This window comes from Aulonocara sp. 'chitande type north' Nkhata Bay, linkage group LG5 (assembly GCF_057382095.1).
Source record: "Aulonocara sp. 'chitande type north' Nkhata Bay isolate Kocher_YH1m ecotype deep benthic linkage group LG5, A_spYH_male_GT1.1, whole genome shotgun sequence".
In the NCBI taxonomy this organism is placed as follows: domain Eukaryota; kingdom Metazoa; phylum Chordata; class Actinopteri; order Cichliformes; family Cichlidae; genus Aulonocara; species Aulonocara sp. 'chitande type north' Nkhata Bay.
Window position 1 is genome coordinate 30239481 of NC_141348.1, and position 19975 is coordinate 30259455.

At 40.0% G+C, this 19975-nt stretch overlaps 2 protein-coding genes across 12 annotated transcripts in view; one reads left to right on the top strand and one right to left on the bottom strand.

The window, feature by feature from the left end:
• The window catches only part of ip6k1 (inositol hexakisphosphate kinase 1), a 37713-nt gene extending 34589 nt beyond the window's left edge, over positions 1 to 3124 (bottom strand). The window contains exons 1-2 of one of the 3 annotated variants that reach the window (XM_086292958.1): positions 3108 to 3124; positions 1678 to 1848 (exon numbers count right to left, since the gene is read on the bottom strand). The gene's annotated coding sequence lies outside the window, so the exon portion shown is untranslated. Of the gene's footprint in view, positions 1 to 1255; positions 1485 to 1677; positions 1949 to 3107 lie in introns of those variants that run through there. The other 2 variants (XM_086292959.1, XM_086292960.1) reach the window with 2 other exon arrangements.
• Positions 1374 to 19656, top strand: ccdc66 (coiled-coil domain containing 66). Of its 9 annotated transcripts, XM_086292943.1 has the most exons (22): positions 3374 to 3559; positions 3706 to 3851; positions 4770 to 4828; positions 5067 to 5089; positions 5259 to 5498; positions 7194 to 7452; positions 7535 to 7688; positions 7905 to 7999; positions 9849 to 9901; positions 10330 to 10422; positions 11643 to 11780; positions 11863 to 12095; positions 12225 to 12309; positions 12387 to 12545; positions 12690 to 12768; positions 13635 to 13712; positions 14544 to 14766; positions 14863 to 15073; positions 15210 to 15262; positions 15814 to 15980; positions 16771 to 16880; positions 17428 to 19656. In XM_086292943.1, exons 5-22 carry the CDS (start codon positions 5358 to 5360, stop codon positions 17524 to 17526), a joined length of 2430 nt encoding a protein of 809 aa, XP_086149069.1. In that variant the 5' UTR covers positions 3374 to 3559; positions 3706 to 3851; positions 4770 to 4828; positions 5067 to 5089; positions 5259 to 5357; the 3' UTR covers positions 17527 to 19656. The 9 variants fall into 9 exon arrangements, with proteins under 9 accessions (XP_086149068.1, XP_086149071.1, XP_086149065.1 ...); XM_086292945.1 differs by lacking the exons at positions 3374 to 3559; positions 3706 to 3851 and adding an exon at positions 1375 to 2086; XM_086292939.1 differs by lacking the exon at positions 3706 to 3851 and having other exon boundaries at positions 3373 to 3559; positions 13638 to 13712.
• The last annotated feature ends 319 nt before the right edge of the window (positions 19657 to 19975 follow it).

Sequence of the window (19975 nt, forward strand, 5' to 3'; positions counted from 1 at the left end):
AAAAAAAAAAAAATTTTAAAAATGAAACTGTTCCCAATCAAATGCTTTCCGGTTGGTGCTGCATGGTGTTTAAAAAATTTCATGGTACTTTCCTGCATTTACAGTTATACCAGTTTTGACAAGATCTCCAAAATGCTTTAAGATACTTTATACAGCCACCCTTCCACTAAAGCCATTTGTGACATGGCTTCAGTGAACAGTAGCTGAATCAACTGAAGCGCCAGATGGAACTCTCAGGTCTTGTGTCAGGTCTTTGTAGGATTGTTTCTCCACGCCAAAATATAGTTATTTTTTCAGATTCCGATTGGGAAACTTTAATAATTCCAAAAAGGGCATTTTTCTAGCTTACCCACACACTCAAACTCACACAAACTAGTCTTATAGTTTTGGGCCAATAGCGCTTCGAGAATCACCTTGTTGGTGCAAAAATACAATTTTATGTCTATCAAACTGTGTTATCTTTAGATATTTTCACAGATTTGACTAAATGAATGGGAGCAAATTATGTGTTATGCAACAGGCTGCCACTAACCACTTGTCTAAGGATATACTTTGTTGCTGGTTTTTTACCAAGCTGACAGTTTTGCGTAGACACAACACTGATTCATCCTTTGAGTTAGAAGCCTTTTTATGCTTGAATGATTCATAGGTCAATCTTAAGTTGCTGAAGAAACAAAAAAAATATTCTGAAAATGATCAGGTACAAGGACTGAAAACGAGTGGGGGGAAAAAATCCAGAAAGCGAGCAGAACTATTATTGCTCAAGATCACTTCAAAAAATTTACAAGAAAGTCTGGCTCCTTGGAAGCCAAAATATAAAGAAATGAGGACACATTCAAACCTTTTGCACAGCACTGTTACATACCAGAAATGTAATGATCAGAAATTTATATTAAGACCTGGAATCCTCGTCAGTCATCACTGAGCTTAGCTGACTGATGCCTGAGAAGAGGCTGTTAGCTGCTGGTTATATAGAAATACATAGGAGCCACAGAAACCACCGCATCCTCTGCAGAAACGCCACAGAGCAGAAGTAAAGCGGATGAGTCGGTTTATTTACTAACACTGTCGCCATTTGTGGAGCAGCAGCATCACACCCAGAAAAGCTACGATTAAACCCGGGCAAACCTTCATAAAATGCCAGGTAGCAATACCACCACCAACCCATCCCAGTATGCCACACTGGGCAGCCCATCTGACTCCATCAGCCTCCCTTAAAACCATATTTACCCCAGCCAAACTTTCAGGAACCCACCTCTTGTTGGAAATCTTGTGAGCGACACAGCCCCGTTTCCAGCGGTCAGAACCGGAGCTGATGTTACCTGCTATTGGCGTGGCTGTCTCCTACATATCCCGTTTGTAGAATCGGTACCATGTTAGTTAGCGTTAGCTGTCAGATTGGACAGCTTCTTGACCTTAGCCTGACAACATGCTAGCTAGCTAAGTCAGCCAGACTCGTTTTCAAACGGCTTAGAGTTAAAATAAATCTTCCCGTTGTTTCATTTTCATGTCAGTGGAAAACCTCTCTTCTTCAACTAATGCTCCGAGTGTCGGACTCTGACGGTAAACACTGGTCTGACTCTGCCGTTTGAGCAGCGGTGCATGCTAACACTAGCGGCTAACATTACGCAGTCTCTCCGGTTAGAGAGGCACCGAGCTGTCACGATAGCTACTCACCTTCAGGAGCATCGAGTGGACGGGGAGCAGACTCCGCAGAGATGTCGCTGGAGGTGCTTCAGAGACTGGAGAGGTTGATTAATGTCGCTCTACTGTAGCCAAACTCTTTAACGGCGAAGAAAAACATCCAGGAGGAGGCTAACGTCAGCCTGTTTGGATTTTACGGTTCATCTGCGTGACAATGGCGGCTTAGTGCCATCTTCAGGTCACAACAGGAATTACAGTTTCTTACGACCCTACTCGCAAGCTGCAGACTTTTTTTCGTTTACCAGGATTGTTAACCAAAAATAAACTTAAAGCTTTATCTGGGGAAGAAACACGAGGAATAATCATTTTATAACTGCTGCAAGCCAAACGTCACCACTAGTCTGAAGTTACATGAATTTTCAAATGGAGTGGCATACAGGAGGTGGGTTAGGGAGGCATATATGAATAGTTATTCAGAAATAAATACAGTGCAGATAATTGATGTGGAACTTGTTTAGATGGCATTCGCGTTCTTACCTTACTTACTTAATATGCAAATCATATGCATTATATTATTTAATCATAAGTACATTTATTTATATTTTAATATTTGGGATTTTACTGGGGTGATCTTGAGAATCATGACAAATTATCTTTGTTTCCTGTTTTTTGTACTTTACATTTTTGTGTTATGTAACTGTTATTTGAATATATTTGGTATACACAAGGTTAAAGACAACTTGTAAAAAACACATATTAATCAAGAAATCTCATTCAAGAAATAACTTAAACTTTAAAAAAAGAAGAAGAAAAGAAATACGAATAGTGAGTTCTTACAAAAACCTTGAAATGTCTTTAGTTTTGATCTCAATTGGTTTCAGTTTCCAAAACAAAAAATAATGAGTAGACATTGTTTATTAAATTGGGACGTTTACATGACTGCTTTACAGTTATGTAAACTGTTGTCTGAACCTTTCGAACGCCTCTGGCAACAACAACAAGAGCAACAACAACAATAACAGTACAATAATACAATATGACTTAAATTCATTAATGATTAATTAAGGTCATAAATACTGATATTATTTAAACATAAACACTTAAAGAACTAACTGACTGCAGATGCTACACTAACAGTGTTGATAAAACTGCAATTAAAGTGGATAAAAGAAGCTAAGATTTTGAAAATAAATCATGATATGGGGTGGTTATGATGAGATGATTATTCTTTGATGTGATGAATACTTTGTTTATCCCATATTTGGGAAATTATTTTTGTTACAGTAGTTATGTTCAGTAGTTATGTTATGATACTGTAAGCGAGGTGGGGACATAAAAAAGCAAACAAAAAAGCTGTCCCAATATAAAGAACAAACCACAATATATATAAATATGAGTGACTTAAAAGGATGACTACATAAATTCGTCTCACTGTAAACAACGCATTAATAATTGGAGGCTACCTTCAGAAACCCTTTGAAAAGTTAAAAAAAAATCAAGTCGATCACGGTGATCACTGTGACCCTCATTCACACAACATTTATACTGCCTCCTGGTAGGTGGTGGACCATTTATACCTAGCTAATAGAGGTAGCAAGCTGATGGGAAAAGGCTTAATCGTTTGCCTAATTCCGAGTTACTTTAAATGCAACATCGTTTAAATCTTTCTAATGAAGACATGTGATTGGCTGTTAATTTTAAACATGATAAAGAATTAGCCAATCAGTGACACTTTTCTTGGTCGTCGCCAGCAACGAACATACACTGTTTGTACATAGAGGAACCAGCAGTTTGGCCAGTCAGAGCCTGACAAAAGCGATTTTATAAAGCTGTACGTCATGTGCTGAGTTTCCACATCTGGTTTTATACGGCCCTAGGTAGACGCGTAGCCGTCTTCTGTCGGCATGAATCTCGGGTGAGTCTTCCTTATAACGGTAAGGGGAGTTAGCTTAGGCTAACACGGGTCGAATGTGTCGCAGTGAAATGAAGGGGATTATTTTAGCTTAAAACCGAAGAGAATCAATACATAACATGACCCATTTTAAAAACACTACATTGCAGCAATAAAAGAGGGGAGGTCAACCTGCAAGGGTCCCCATGAACCTGACTACAGCTCTTACAAACAACTCAGAAAATTTCACCGTGAGACTGGTGTGCATCAAAACATCTTAACATTGTATTGATTTACGGGCACAAGGTTTGGAGGCGTAAGTATAGTCGAACAGTTAGAAGTTTGGTTCTGTACATCAGTTTTCAGCGTTTAATTGAGTTTTCCAGGTTTTGCATTAACTGTTTGGGAATTGCAGCTGTTTTTAGACACATTTGTATGTGCGCAAAATAAATTTGGCAAACTAACACAATTTTAAATACTTGGATGACAATCCTTTTCGTCAATTGAGATGCTCTGCAGACTTACTGCAGCCACCTTCAGTTTCTGCTAGTTTGTGGATTTCTAAGCCTTCAGTCTGGTCTTCAGTAGCTGAAAAGCTTGCTCTATTGGAGTGAGATCAGGTGACTGACTTGGGCATTGTACAATATCCTATTTCTGTGCCTTGATAAACTCTTGGAATACTTTTTTGGTATGCTTTGGGTCATTATTCATTTGTACTGTGGAGCACAGTGTGATCAGTTCTGCAGCATTTGTCTGAGTCAGCAGAGTAAAGCTTGGTACACTTCAGAATTAATCCTACTACTTCTGTCAGCTCTCACATCATCACTATAAGATAAATAAGGATTATTTTGAACTGTGAATATGTAAAGCTTCTGTAGTACAATAATAAAAAATATGGAGTGGAAATTGAGCATACACCAACCACTTAGACTAGATAATGAGACTTAAATACAGTATCGATCTTTGCCCTGTACTGACTCATAAGATGTGATTGTGTGACGTTTCATAAATGGGACATTTAAGCGAAGAAAAACCATGACCCTCCTGTGGTTGGACTGTTGTTATTTGAGTGCTGTTTCAGTGATCCTGATCCCATATTTGGACTTGGACAAAACACACTTTGAAAAATGAAAGTAGAAACAGTTGGTTCTGTAGGTGCAGTACAGCTACAGTATAATTTTTGGTGTTTATTGTGTTTTTTCTGTGCCCTAATCGATGTTGTGTTTGTGAACAGGGACGGCCTGCTTTTTGAACTTGAAAATGGAAAACCCAAGTTGATTTTGCTAAGTCATGGTGAGACCTTTAAGCTTTTATAATCTACATTTTAATCTTCATTTTGGATGTGCAGAAAAATAATGTTTTCCATCCAAATCTATCCATAGCTCTTTGAGTAATCCTGTTAACAAACGCACAGTTAACAGTCAGTTAACCTTCCTGGTAAAGCTGTGTTTTGACACTGTGAAGATTACTTTATGTAAAATTCCTATTTTTCAAAATTATACTTACTACTCCCATGCCTGTTCCACTGCAGGTGTTGATAAAAATCCAGCAAAGGTAGGACTCCAATTTAAAGTTGGGCTATTATATTCTCATGAAAATGTGTTTATCCAAATACCTTTGGTGACATATTGTTTATGTTTCTAATGATCAGTAACAATTGCATGATGGTCTGTCGGCTTTATGACTGTTATAGTTTTGTCTGATCTGGTGTGTTTCCTCACAGCTGTCCTTCAGGCCTGGAGCAGCAAACATCCTCAGCTGCCGGCAGACCTCCTGTGTGTCAGATGTACAGGGGGAGGAGCGTCCACCCCGACAGCTGGCAATGAGGCACAGAGGGGCCAGGAGTAAGGCAGGAGGAGCAGGTGCATCTGTCACCTCCAATACTGAAGGGAAGAGTGCCAGCTTGACTTCAATGAAAACACATGATCATCACAAAGTTGGCATCGTCAAAGCTGTGGCCAAGGTAAGGATCTGGTTTAGCATACCTGTAAAGGTTTGGACACATTTTCAAAAAAGCTTCTATGAAATAATAAAATGATAACATAACATTTTTTATTTGTTCCTCTCCGACTTGGTCCCACTCACACATAAAATCCAAAGGTGAGTGAGCAGGATATTGTTAGTCTCACTTGCTTTCTGTTGAATCTGAAGTTCTTCAATGGTTTTTGTTCACATTTTTTTACTGTTTTTCTTAACTGGCTGTTCTATTTATAGACATTTTTCCCAATTTGTATTGCTTTTTTTATTCAGTTTCCTACTACATTTTCCTTTGTTTTTGTTAATATTGTAATTTCTTGCTTTACTTTTTTCACTTCAGTTGTTCTGAAGATAATTTTCTTCTTTTTTGTGATCTAAATGTGATCGACCTTCTTTTCTTCTTGTGCATCTAAAGACCACTTTCAGAACTCTCTGGAAGACCAGTTATGACCACTTGTGCCACTTTTCTTCTATACTTTAATCATAGACCTCAAACATGCACAGAGAGCAAACATCAACTTCTATTTCAACCTTGCACAAATTTCGTGTGAGGGATCATTGCTGGTGACAAGACTCCACAGTTTCCAAGCCAGAAGGCAGCCCATCGAGTGAAAAGCAAGACTAGGAGCATGCTCATTACATTTTTTTTTTTTTTCCATGATTCACTGAATTTGTCTCCTAGGGTGAGATTGTCAACAGAGATTTCCGCTGAATGCTCTGTCAGGTGTCCTGAGGCATCTGACAGAGAGCATTTGGTTGAAAGGGTTTGAACTGTGGTGCCATCATATGCTGGCACACAGCACATTAAAAACACAGCAGTTTTGGGAGGGGTTTTTGCCACACCAACACAATCTTTGCTCACCAACTGTCTCACTTTCCACATATATTTTCCTGTGACTTTGTTTACTTCATAAAAAAAATTAAAATAAATTTCAAGGATCATTGCTTTGACATACTGGAGGAGATGCATTATAGCAGAGAAAATGGGACTATTTCTTATAAATTCTCATGTGCATATGTATATAAGAAGTATGTACGTGTTTTTCATGTTTTGTATTTTTGTTCTGTTGATGCACTACTGGTTTAGAGTTATTACTGTCTAGTTCAAATATTTTGGGGTTCTTTGGATTCTATCACTTATTTGGATGCAGGCAATGGGGGAAGCAGCCTAAGCAGAGATTCCTAGATATTCGTCTCCTACCTACTTCATCCAGCTCCTCTGGGTGGGGAAACAAAGGCCTTTCTAAGCCTGCTGAGGCCCACAATCTCCCCAGCATGTTGTGGGGTCATCTCTTAGTAGAAAATGCCTAAAACACCAGTTGCAAGTGTTGTTCCCATTATATTCCTTAACCATGGGTTCTTTTGATGTGAAAGAGCAGCAGGTCTACTCTGAGCTCTTCCTGAATGACTGAACATAGACACATTTGTGCAAAAATTAATTTGTACTGCTTGTATCTGCGATCTTTTTCATTCAGGCACTATCTGTAGGTCATCGTCAAAAGACCTACAGGTACACCGGTAATTTAACAGTTTAACCTTAACACTTGGCTTTCTCTTCACCACAACAGACTGTCCATACTGTGCACTATTTATAAAATAGGGTATTGTAAGTTGCCTTAAATTTAAAATAACTCTGTAACTGTCTCCCCTCAACCATTGATTTTCTGTCTTTCTGCTGAAGGTAAAGTCAGACAGGCAGAAACACAGTATTACTCTTGGGCCCCTGAGAGCCGGTGAGAAAACGGGACAAGCGGGAAACACTAGGACTCGAGGAGCTGGAAAGGCAGGATTTAAAGACCCAGCAGCCAGTAGGGATGCAGCACTGAAGGACAGCATGGTGTGTCTGACCAGTGAGCAGCTGCAGCACATCCTCAGCACTGTCCAGACCTCCAACAATATGCAGCACCCACCAGAGGATGACAAGACTCAAGGAAGCAATGGTAGAGTGGTGCACTGAGAAGGACTGAAGCACAGAGTGAAGAGCAATTTAAAAAGTTCTTCTTTTTTTTTTCACCCTTTCAGGAAATCAAACAAGCTCAAAATCTGGCTACTCACAGAATGAAGGAGGAGGAGGCAATATGAGGGAGGAAGACAGAGGAGGAGGAGGGGAGGGAATAAAGAAAGGAGATGGAGAAGGAACAGATTCAATGGGAACCTCACAACAGAAAGACAACAAGTGAGGAGCTTGTCACAGTTCTTGTAGCAAAATCAAATTCCTCTTGATGCATACCTACTGTAGATGGCAGTCAGTGTATAGGACTCTGGAAATTTAGCTGACTCTTTAATTCAAGCATGAATATAATTAGACAACACAAATGTCACATCATTGTTACAGCAGATCCAAAAAAAAATCAAGTTTTTAAGATGTTGTGATGATGCTGTTGTTCCTCAGGTTGTCTGGAGGTATGTTCAGCTGGCTGGAAGAGCGACAGTCAGACAGCAAGGCAGCCATCGAAGCTAAGAAGGCTCAGTGGAAGAAAGAACTCGGTACGTACAGTTACACACACGCAGGCATTTTAAACCAGTAATCCTCATGTATATTAAGAATGGTGACAGTTATACCAGAGAGTTTGAGCATCATTGTATGGCTCTGATAAACCTGCTGAACAGCAAAGAGCAAACACAGTAAGAGTTTAATTATTGTTTTATCTTATATTGTCTTTACTCACCTCAACCTGAAATCAAGCCTCAGTTGATGTTAAAAAATCAGAATGAGGAAAAATGTCAGTCACTTTGCATTGGTTTTGCTATTTATGAAACAGCAGAGAGGCGTACTACGAAGCAATTAGACACAGCTGTAATTTCTTTTGGGTAGCTGTCTTGACAAAGCTTAAAACCAAAGTTAAGAGATGACCATTAATATGATGATGGTTATCACTTTCTGCTGCACATTAACGGGGGTGTTTTGCTTGTCATGTCACTTTCCTTCTGCACGTAATTGATCGTTCTGCTTACTTAGGAATCCTAATCAGAGGAATGGACAATAGACAAACATAAGGAATGTAAAATAATGACACAGCAAAGGACAACACAGGTGCTGCATGTAAGCCAAGTGAGCAATGCTGCAGAAAATCATTACGTGTACTTCTTGTGTGCACATTAGAGCTCTGAGACTTTAAACTTGATCCATTTACATGCCGTTTTATAATCAGTAGCTTCAGACTCTGTGCCACAGCCTATTTACAAATGTGCCTTTAGTTTGTGGACACATGACTCTTTGTTGTATTTGCTATGATGTGAGAAGTGTGGGGGGAAAAAAGAATTGGCAGCAGATTAAAGTATGAAATTATATTTATGCATTTTCTGCTTTAGAAACTGAATTCTTGAGAAAATATAATATGAACAGTTTGTCCTGCAGTAACTTTGCAGCAAGGCTTGCTTCAGTGGTGTCAGTAAAATATGGCTCCACAGGTTGCATGTATAAAATATATTCTGTCTGTAGAGAATGTAAAATGCATTTTGAGCATGCTGTCATTAAAGGAAGTTTATTTTAAATTGGATTGTGTTATATATTCAACATAAGTTACTCTGGTCTTATCAGGTAAAAAGAAAGCCACTTTCATAGCCTGAAAAAAAAGTAAATTTAGTGTTTACACACCTCACTAATGTATGATTATTACTTATTAGTTAGACCATCTGGATTTTCAGCACAAATGTACTGAACTATGAGGGGAAAACATCCAGCGAGAGGTCAGAAGCCAGACAGGATAGATTTCATTTACTCAGTCCCTTTTTTGCTGAACAGAGAATCTGCTCCAACCTACTGGTAACACAAACCAAAGTGCAAAATGTAGTTTGTAGTACCAAGTCTGCAGATGCTCAGTCAGAAACAACAACCTGACTCCATGGAGCCTTATGTCAACAGTCCTAGCTTCTGCTGGTGGTGTAATGTTCAGGGGAATGTTTCCTTGGCACACTTTGAGTCCATTAATGCCAACTGCTCATGATGTGAACACCACAGGCTCTCTGACTGTTGTTGATGACCATTTCTTTATATGGTCACAATTGAATGGCTCCAAGAGCACAATTACACCAGAGTGTGCATAATGAGTACTCGATGTTAAAACCTTTGTAGTGTTATTTAAGTAAGATTTTGACTTTGACTCTGAGTACTACTTTTCAACACTTTTGAAAACCCCTTTTTTTTTTTTTTTTGGTTTTGTTTTGTTTTCCAAAATCAGCGTTTAACCTTGTGACGTTTATTTTAATGTATAGGTAACCTGAAATGACATACTGATAGGTCAACACTGGCAATGACTCCTGTTATCAAAGAGTCAAAGTGTGTGTGTGTGTGTGTGTGTGTGTGTGTGTGTGTGTGTGTGTGTGTGTGTGTTAGATGAACAGGTGGCCCTAAAGCAGCAGCAACATTCAGCACCCAGCAGACTGCAGGTACAGTCACCTCTGAGTTCCTGTGCTCATTTTGTTTTTTAATTCTCTTCTTTTTTTTTTTTTTTTTTTTTTTGAATAATTAAACTGCTGATTTAAAATTTTACCAACTGTTCCAAAAATATTAAAACTAGAACTTTTACAACTAGAACTACAAGCTGAATTGTGTTAAGTAATGCTCAAGAATTAGTTGGAATGGATGAATTGATTTAGGAAAGTGGGCTCGACTCTTAGAATAGCCAAAATGTGCAAAATTGACTTATTTGCGTCATACTTTGTTCAGTATGAAGCTGTCGCCCTCTACTGTCAGTTAAGAAGAATACAGGCTTATGCAGGACTTGTGATTGGACTCTGGGTTGATATATTTTATTTTATTTTATTTGTAGCATGTGTAAAAGCCTTTTGTGTATGTCTATGTGTGTGTTTTTCAGGCTGAGGAGGACACACAGAGTGTGTTACCAGTGCAGAGCTCGATCAGCCACAAACAGCAGCCGCCAGCCATCAGATCCAGCCTCAGACTCGGGGTAATAAAAGTACTTTTCACAGATAAAATCAACACTGAGGTTGGAGCAGCCATGCTTTTTTTTCTTTCTTTTTTTTTTCTTCATTTCTTCACACCATCACACTTTAACTGATGTAAGAACACCAACTTTCCATTCTGTCCTCAGCAAGACTAAACATCAGTTAAATTTGTAACAAGCAGAAAAAGTATATTTAATCAATTATCAGTAATTTTTTTTATTTATATTGGATTGGGTTGATTGGTCTTATTGGATTCTTTGTCTTATCATCCTATGCATCTTACAAAATGTGTTTTAGTACTTGTTGCATGTGGTGGTTTATAGTTAGATATCTTATCTCTGGAGATGATATTAATGTGATGTAAAACACCAGAATACAACCACACGGGTAATTATGCTGGTACTTGTCCATTTCAGGTTAAAACGTGAATACGATTACCTGCAGTCTAAATCAGACCCTGGTGACTAAACAATTACAAAAAACACTAAAAATGAAAATGAAAATATATTCTGTTGGTTTATTTTACTGAAGTCTTTTAATTGTATATTTAGTTTTTTTATTACTTAGTAAGTGAATGTGTATTACACAGATTTTGGTTCTTATTTTATTGTATTTAGTTCAGCTCTTCTTCAGTTGTTTTTTTTTTTTTTTTTTTTTGTCATTTTGCTTCAATAATAGCTGTTTTATTTCATTACTGGTTGTTTCCTGTTTTGAACGCCGGAACAAGAACTTTTGGGATAGACCAAACATGTTCATCTCACCTTAAATACTAATTAAATCAAACGAAGCATTTATCTGCTTTTTTTTCTTATACCTTACTGTTTAAGAGTAAAGTAAAAGAGTAAAGTGCAGTTGAAGATTTTCAGTAACATAACTTTCCCTAACTTGTTATTTGCCTTTTAATCCCTCTCTAACTTATAGTACAAAAAAATGTCGCTTTCATTGCAGTTTTTTTTGTATTTTGTTTTTTTTTATATGACACTGAGAGAGTGAAACGAGAAAAGATTTATTGAATCTGATATTTCTCTCAAGTGTTGTTTATCTATACAGTTCAGGGTTATTCATTTCAGAACTGCTGCTGACTGAATTCGAGCATATTTTTTTGTGTGTATGTGTCTGTGTGCGTTTAAGATTTATTCACAACAAAACTTAACTGTGATCTTAAGGATGTGTTTAGGCAACAAAAAATATGAATTAAAATTAAGTTCTTGCATCTCTGTAGGAGGTCACTCCGATGGAGGAGGAGATGCTAAGTGTGGAGAGGAGAGAAGAGCAGAAGAGGTGCTGGTTGGAAGAGCTGGACCGTCAGAGAGAGGAGATGACTGAGCGCAGGAGACGAGAGAAAGTGCTGCAGAGTCAGGTACAGCGGGGACACGGCACAGACCAGGCAGGTTTGAGAGGTCAAAGTTGTCCCCCTGAGTCTGGTGTTGTTGTGTCTGCAGGCGGAGGACCACGAGCTCTGGGCTACACATTTTGACTCGCTGCAGAGGAGGCCGCCTGTCCAGCCTGCAGTTCCATCAGCGCTGCCACCGGCTCAGTTCAGCAGCTCTGATCGGGGAGAGTGGGAGCCCTTGTCAAGCCTTTCCCTCATCTGGGATGCTACGAGCAGCTGTGGAGCAGACAGTGTCGCAGGAAACAGTGTGGATACAACCCGTGGGTACCCAACCAGGGCCAGGTGGGAAGGAACGTCTCGTCAAATATTTAAAAGACTCTTTGTACACGATCCATGGTGACTTATTTGTGATGAGCTGCAGATGTATAAGTGTATATATTTAGTTTGTTTGTTTTCCTGTGGTATGTACAGCTATCTGAGGACCATGACCTCCCTGTTGGATCCTGCCCAGATAGAGGAGAGAGAGCGGAGGAGGCTAAAACAGCTTGAACAGCAGGTAGGAGGAGGCACAGAGAAGAGATCAGTGAATGTTTTTCTCACCAAGATTCCCTAAATTTTATCTTTTCCTACCAGCGAGCTATCGAAGCCCAAGTGGAGGAGCGTCGTCTGCAAAGGGAACGAGAGGAGGCGAAGAGGAGACAGGAGGAGGAGGAAGAAGAGAGGAGGGTGGTGCTGGAAAGGGAAATGCTGCAGAGACAGTATGAGATGGACACACTGAAGGAGAGGGAAAAGGTCAGAGACAGACTATTATACAGAAACATTTACGTAAACTCTCTGCACTCCTTTATTTCTCATATTTTCTGTTAAACATTTTCTGCTGAGGATGAAGCTAACTGTACTTATCTGAAACTGTTTCATTGTGTTCTTCATCTTTAGGAGCAATCGATCAATCAGGAGGAGCAGCTAAAAAAAAGCAGCCATGATGGCAGATTGCATCAGGAACTGGAGTCCAACGGTCAGTAAGACTTTTGCAGTGTCTTTGCACTTTGGATCTGAAAATATGCACCAAAAGTATATTTTTACTCTGCCTGCTCAGTAATGAATCAATGCTTTGAAGCACAGGATTCAACCACATGGTAATGCTGCTAAAAATATAGAGTCTGGGTCCAAATATACATATCTTTTATTCTACTGAGTGGCAGAAGTACAGAACGTGGCCTCAGAAATAGTTTGCAGAGTTAATAATAATAATAATAATAATAATAATGGATACTTTATTGATCCCCATGGGGAAATTACTTGTTTTTCTCTGCATTTGACCCATTCACTCTGTGAAGCAGTGGGCAGCTCACTAAGCAGGCGCCCGGGGAGCAGTGTGTAGGGACGGTACCTTGCTCAGGGGTACCTCAGGGTAGCCGTTAAGTGGATTCGAACCGCCGACCTTCCGATCATGGGGCGACCACTTTACCTACTGAGCTATCCCTGCCCCAATGCCAAACAGTAGATCGAACCACTGTGAGGATTATGGAGGGAGTCATTTTCTAAAAACTTGAAATGTAATCCACTTCTGCCATGAACCAAAACTGTTGCTGAGAGACTGATAAACAGCAATGAAAGTGATTTCCACCCAAAGGAATTAGTTTCATTAGTATCCTACCAAGGAACCAACTCATTGTGCTCATTTATGTTTAATGTTTTCTGGTTTCTGACAGAAGAGAGCGTTTCACTCCCAAACTGTTTATTAAACACACCTGCTCCAGGATTTGCTCCCTCCTGTGTAGCACTGGTGACAGCTGATTTAAAATAAATTGAGGTGCAGAAGATGTTGAAGTAAACATGTTTGTAATAATCAGCTCTGTGTGTGTCTGTTTTTGTTTTCAGCAGTTACCAGGCAGGCTGAAGATTTGGAGGACACCAGCACTTCGGGTTCCTCTTACAAAGACGCTGCTGTACAGACAGGTAACGCATCTAATGCTACTACACCCACTTACACTGCTGCTGTGGGAGGCCGTATGTCTGCGTCTATCTGCACTGAGCCACTAAAAAAAATCTGTTTCCATGTTTGTGAGATTGAAATGTTTCAGTGCAGCATCAAGGTGGAGTAAAAAGAGCTTTGAGTCCTCAATTAGAGCAGAGAATGCACTGTAACTACCAGTTTACCTTCTAGTTTATGACTAAATTAGCAAGATTTAATTAAAGTTGACCCATTCTGCCCATTTTCAGATTTTTCTCTTTAAAGAAGCTTTGCATGAACAGCAAGCAAATTTGGCTTCTGTGGTCACAGTCGGAGCTGTGTGTCTAATATGACCGTATTAGGGACATCCACTCTGACGTCATTCATATCTAAGTGTAGGAAAACAGAACTGTCTGAATTCTGCTGGAGGTGATGTCATTGTTGGAAAATGTGTCCATGTTTAATATGAATATCCACGATTGTCTCTCTCGCTCTTTTGCCCTCTCTTTCTATGGGTATCTAATACCTTTGCAGTATTTTATATTTTCTGTTTTTCTACAAGATAAATGAGTAAAGAGGCTCTCTGTCAATATATTGATAAAGTTGTAGCGGTGTCATCTTTACCTCTTAGGTCCTACAAACTTGAACAGGCAGACTCAAAATTTGTTTAAATGATTCTTGGGGGGTTTTTTTTCCTTGTGTGAAGGAGCAATATTTCTAGAAAGCTGCTCATTATTTCCTGTACAGTACAAATCTTTTTTTTGGTTCAGCCCTATTTAATATTTGCTGAAAGGCTTCATATCTGTATGTTTTTATTTATCCCTGTCTCTGTGCAGAAGCTGCTCCTTCTCTGCCGCTCAGAGCTCAGACTCCAGATGTCTCAGCGCAGCCTCCTCCATCTCTGCCCACTGCTGCTTCTCCTCCAAACAGCAGGAGCAGAGCGTTGAGAACAGGGAAGGAGAACATTTGTCTGCCAGCAGGAGGAGACCCATATGAGCCGTTTGCCAGGACAGAGAAGAGCAGGAGGGACAAGAGGAGACCTGAGTGGAACACTCAGAGGTAGAAACTCCTAGACCATCACACTCTAGTACATCTGAAACAGGGATTGTATTGATAATATTTTAAAAATCTCTCCCTACACATGCTCTGCTTCAGGCCAAACCGTCAATTCGTTCCAGCCTCAGAGCGCTACCCAGCTGCTCTGCAGAGGAACAGACAGGAGAGTCGACTAAAGAGGCAAGCTGAGCTCCTCGCTCTGCAGGAGAGGACCTGTCTGCCGAGGACCGACCCTCCTCTTCCTCCTCCACCCCAGGAGCTTTGCCTGTGCCCTGACATCATGCAAACCAGAACCAGTCCCACCAGGAAGGTAGCGCCCCCCCCCCCCCAATACCAGCTTCTTAAAAAGACTTTTGTTACTTCTAGTTTTCTCTGCTGGCTGGAGGTCATTTGTAACCCTCCCAGCTGCAGGTGGATGTGTGTGTTGATGACTGCTGCTGTTTCAGGTGGAAGCCAACTCCAGAGGGCACATCATTTCCACAGGCTTAAACGCTGAAAGGTGAGCAGCGGACAGTAGACTCCAATCAGAAGGTTTTAATATTTGAACAGATTCTGAAAGTTTTTTTTAAAATTTTTTTTTTAGGAGGATTAAAAATTTCAGAAAAAAAAGTTTGTGCAGTTTGTAACCAGAAAGCCTAATTTTTAGTAATTAGTCCAGCAGCTGTGCATGGCGGGGTTGGGACTCCCTCTTCAAAACTGTGTGCCACTACAACTATGTGCTTAGTTTTAGTCTGTGTGGTGAATGTTGTAGATGTTTATTGAGACTTGGATGTCAGTGTTCTGTGTATTTTAATACACAAAATGATAAAAACTTACCTGCAAACTCACTCTTTAAACTAACATAAACTGAAAAATAAGACTAACTAAATTGAATAAACTAATAGAACAAATGGAAAACTGTATTAAATTTGGTCAGCCCACAATTAAAATCGTTATAAGATTGTATTTTCAGCCAGTTTTCAGGTAGTTTGGTTGTGCATTTTATTCTAGACTAAAACATAAGAAATGTAAAGGGCTTTTTCATGTTTTGTTTTGTTTTTTGTCCTCCAGAGGGCGCTCTCCTCCTGTCCCTGCAGTCAAACACAGAGCGCAGAGTCAGCATGCCTCCAATACTCTTCCTCTTGTCTCGGAGTTCATTCCTTATGTCAGGACTAATGAAGTCTTCAACCTGGACCCTCTGGAGCCCGCTGACACTCCTCCACCCCTCACACACTCAGGTTAGACACACCAAACTAGATGTAATGATCCCCAAAATTTTCAAGTTCCAGCCTCGCCATTGACACAAATTCTACGATACAGTAGAGGAAATGATTTGGGTTTGAAAGTCACAACAAAAACTAGATGCTTATTCAAGTTTAAGCCTTCATGTAAGTACAGTATTGTTACACGATGGAGTAACATAATTGTATCTGCTTGTTCAGAGTTTTATCCCACAAGTCCCCAAAACGTTGAAAACCAATCAATTAATTGCCTGACAAAAGAAATATTTTGCATAATTCTCCTTTCTCACTCTTAGAATCACCAGACTTTACAAAATAGGCTCAATGTTTCTATCAGTGTGACCTGAAAATAGTGAATGAGCTCGTGAACGCATCAGGAAAGTGTTTACTGAGGTCAAAACTGAGGGTCATTTCGCCACAGACTTCTACATAATCTTTATATAACCAAAGGTATCACCTCTGGTGGCCATTAAAAAAAATATTCAGGATTATTCTGACCCTGGAAGCTGGGTCCATTTTGTATTCCCATAACTTCCATAACTTTCATCTAATGTCACTTTGAAAGTCTTTGCACAGAAACAGATAAATCTTTATTTCTTTTTGTTAGACAATCATGATAACTGCCTGATCTTTAGTTGGATAAAACAATCCACTCCTCTGGGAGTAACTTAAAACCTTTTGTCAGGTAGCAAACTTGGAAACAGCGGCACATAAATGCAGAGAAAAACCTCTGAGCATGTTACTGTGCATCAGTTTGCATCTAAATAAATGTTCTCTCCTGTTATAGGAGCGCCTCCTCCATCACATCGAGACCCCCTCCTCCACCCAGAGCTGCTTCGTAACACCCACATACACCGACAGCAGGAGATCCTCAGAGGCCTGGCTCAGCTCCGCCAGGTAACACACTCAAAAAACCCCACACACAAGGTGTCTTTACAGAGAAAACCCCAACAATCAAACAACCTGCTGTGAGCAAGCGCTTGGCAACAATGGGAAGTAAAAACTCCCTTTTAGCAGGATTAAACCTAAAGAACCAAGCTCAGGGAGGGGCCAGCCATCTGCTGGTAGGGGGTTGGGGGAGGGAGACGGGACAAAAGACACACTGTGAAAGAGAGCCAGGAAGTAATCATTCTCCGACTTAGTTTTGTCAGGGTCATCATTCATTATTACTCACTAATAATGTATGATGACCCTGAAACCAGGGTTAGCAGATAAAGTCTGCTGTCTTTATCTGCTGATTCTCCTGAAGTCTTGTTACAGAGTCTGTTACAGTGTTTCCGCCAGTGTATTACAAACCCAGCAGTCTGCCGCTCTCCTCTTCTCAGTAAATTCAGTTGCCTCAAAATGAGCAGAATAGTTTCCCCGTCACGCCTGTGTTGATCCACATGAAGACGATGAGTGATGAGCATCCTCACCTGTACAAACTGTGTTTGTGTGCTCTCAGGGTTTGTTACTGAAGCAGCGGGAGCTAGAGTCAGATCTGAATCCTTCCCGGAAGCATCACGACAAGCACCGGATTCCCTCGACATCACACCGCACGTGACCTCCGACCTGTGTCAAATAAAACCTCAGCACTCTCATGTGAGTGCATTTATTTTGATACTACAGCGTCCTTCAGACTTGATGACCTCAGGAGGTCCAACCCTTGAGGGGACAGATGATCAGCGTACTAAAATGTCACAAATCAGTAGTTGACTCCCCTGCACCTATGACCAGGAGATACACAGTTTAGTTTAACAGTGAAACAGTAACAATCTAACAATGAGTTCAAGCAGAATAACCCCTGAATGAGTCACTGAGTGTAATTCTCCATAAACTCTTCTTCCCACTGCACAAAAAGGAAGAGTAAATATTCCAGAGATGGTTATAGCTCTCATGAGCTGCTCTTTTATAAAAAAACCCAAATTAAATCATTATTTTTCTTAATATTACATTTATTTAACATTGGGGACACAGCGAAGTTTAAATTCTGTTAAAGCTGAAAGCTGAAATTGCAATGTTGCTTGTCTACTAGCAGGATTCTTGAAAATGTTCTGGTTGGATAGGCATACAAAGTTTGCCCTTTTCTTGGGGGTCATTCTAAACCAGGGAATTTTTTTTTTTTTTTTTTTTCCTGGTTTATAATCGTCCTTTAAAAAAAAAAGCCTTTAAAAAAAGGTTCATGCTGCATAAAAGCTGAACTGGTGTGAATATGTCAGAGTAAACTCATCCCTCAGAGCTGCAGAGGGGAGTGGTCCACGAGTCGGACGCCGTGGTGGCTGAAGCTCAGAGCTAAAGACTCTGACGGGAAACTGACCATCCAGCGCTCTGCAGGTGTACTTGAACGCAACGTCCAGCGCTCTGCAGGTGTACTTGAATGTGACAGTGAACCAGTGATGTGGACGTGGGCACTGAGCAGATATGAAAGCCTGATGATAATCATCATAGCTAAAGATGAAATCCTTTGTAGTATTGAGGCCCCACCTACAGACCACCAACAAGGGGTGGCCTTAGACTGTATATAAAAGATGGACATAGCCACTGTGACATCACCCATTTGTTAGTTGATGCTTTTGAAACTAGGCATTGCAGATGAGGTGTGGATGTAACTAAAATGCTCGTAGGATAGTGACATGTCACACCCGCCTTAAAAAATTTTATCCTTTTTTTTTTTTTGACTGGTGACCATAAACATGCAGTCTTCAGTTTCAATTATGTTTTTAATTACTTATGGTTGGTGCTCAACAGGACTTTTAGACATTTTTACATTTAGTTCTACTTAAAATACTTGAAGCTTTTACTTGCCCTAAAGAAGATTCTTTATTAACAGGTTGCTAACAAGACGACAGAAGCTGTCGGGGAACATTAAGTCTAATCGAGCCAAACACAGGAGCTCAGTGGCCACACCCCTAAAGTCATGTAACTGTAGTGTAGTCTGTTTTGAGTTTAACAGTAAAATTAGTGAATTTTACTAGTCTTTCCCACAGAGCCTGTTATCTGCAATAATCAAAACCCGAGCTGTAGCAATGCCAGCTTCTGTATTGATCAATTGTGTTAGTTTCACCTCTCAGACCCGGATGTCCATCTTTTACATACAACTCATCTCTGCTGAGGTTGGTGGTTGAGTTTCATTGTGGGTTACGTTGGGAGCTGTTTTTGGAACAAGACGGCAGAATGAGGTGACGTATATCATCCTGTGGCCTCAGTTTATTTTTGCTGTGTTTTTCGTTCGTTCCTCACAAGTCCCTGAGTTCAAGTAAAAAATCTGTCCCTTTTCTCTGAGGGAGGCTGTTAGAGTTCACAGCCTGATGGGAAAATTTATCAAATTTTAATGGCTAAAACTTCAAATATGAGGTTTTCTCTAAGAGACGCAAAAGTTAATTCAAACAGACAGCACTGAAACGCCTCCTCCAAACGGGAAGTCTTTCTCCTGCTGCTCACTGGCTGAGTTTCTTGGTGAATTGCGTTACATGAGGAACGTATTTTATTTTTAAATGCACTTTTTTTTTTATAAGAATGACATGGTATCTGACAACTGTTGAGTTTTTCCATTTTTTCCTGCAGAGAAGTGAGGAACAAATGTTTCTTTATTTTCTGCTGCCTAAGAAGCTGTGTTTCTGTGTGATTTTCATTGTGCTGATGTATTTTTTAATTTATTTTAAATGTAATTAAATGTTTGGAAACCTGTGGTTTATACTGACTTTCATTTCTTTTATGCATAGTTAGTTAAAACATGCTGACACCAGTTCATTCTGGTCAGATTCATTTTTGTTCTGGTTTGGTTCCCTGGTTCTGAGACAGTTTTACATGAGGTAAGTGTATGTACAGTAATCCCTGTGAGCCAGAAGCTCAGGAGGGAGAGCACTGTGAAGAGTTTCAGGCAGTAACAGTGAGGGGATATCTCTAATAATATGGGTCATCTCCAACACACAGCCCTTCTTCTAGTTGAATCCAAACTGACTGACACTGCGCCAGAAGAGTTGTCTGTGAGTCTTGGTTAACGTATTTAAACA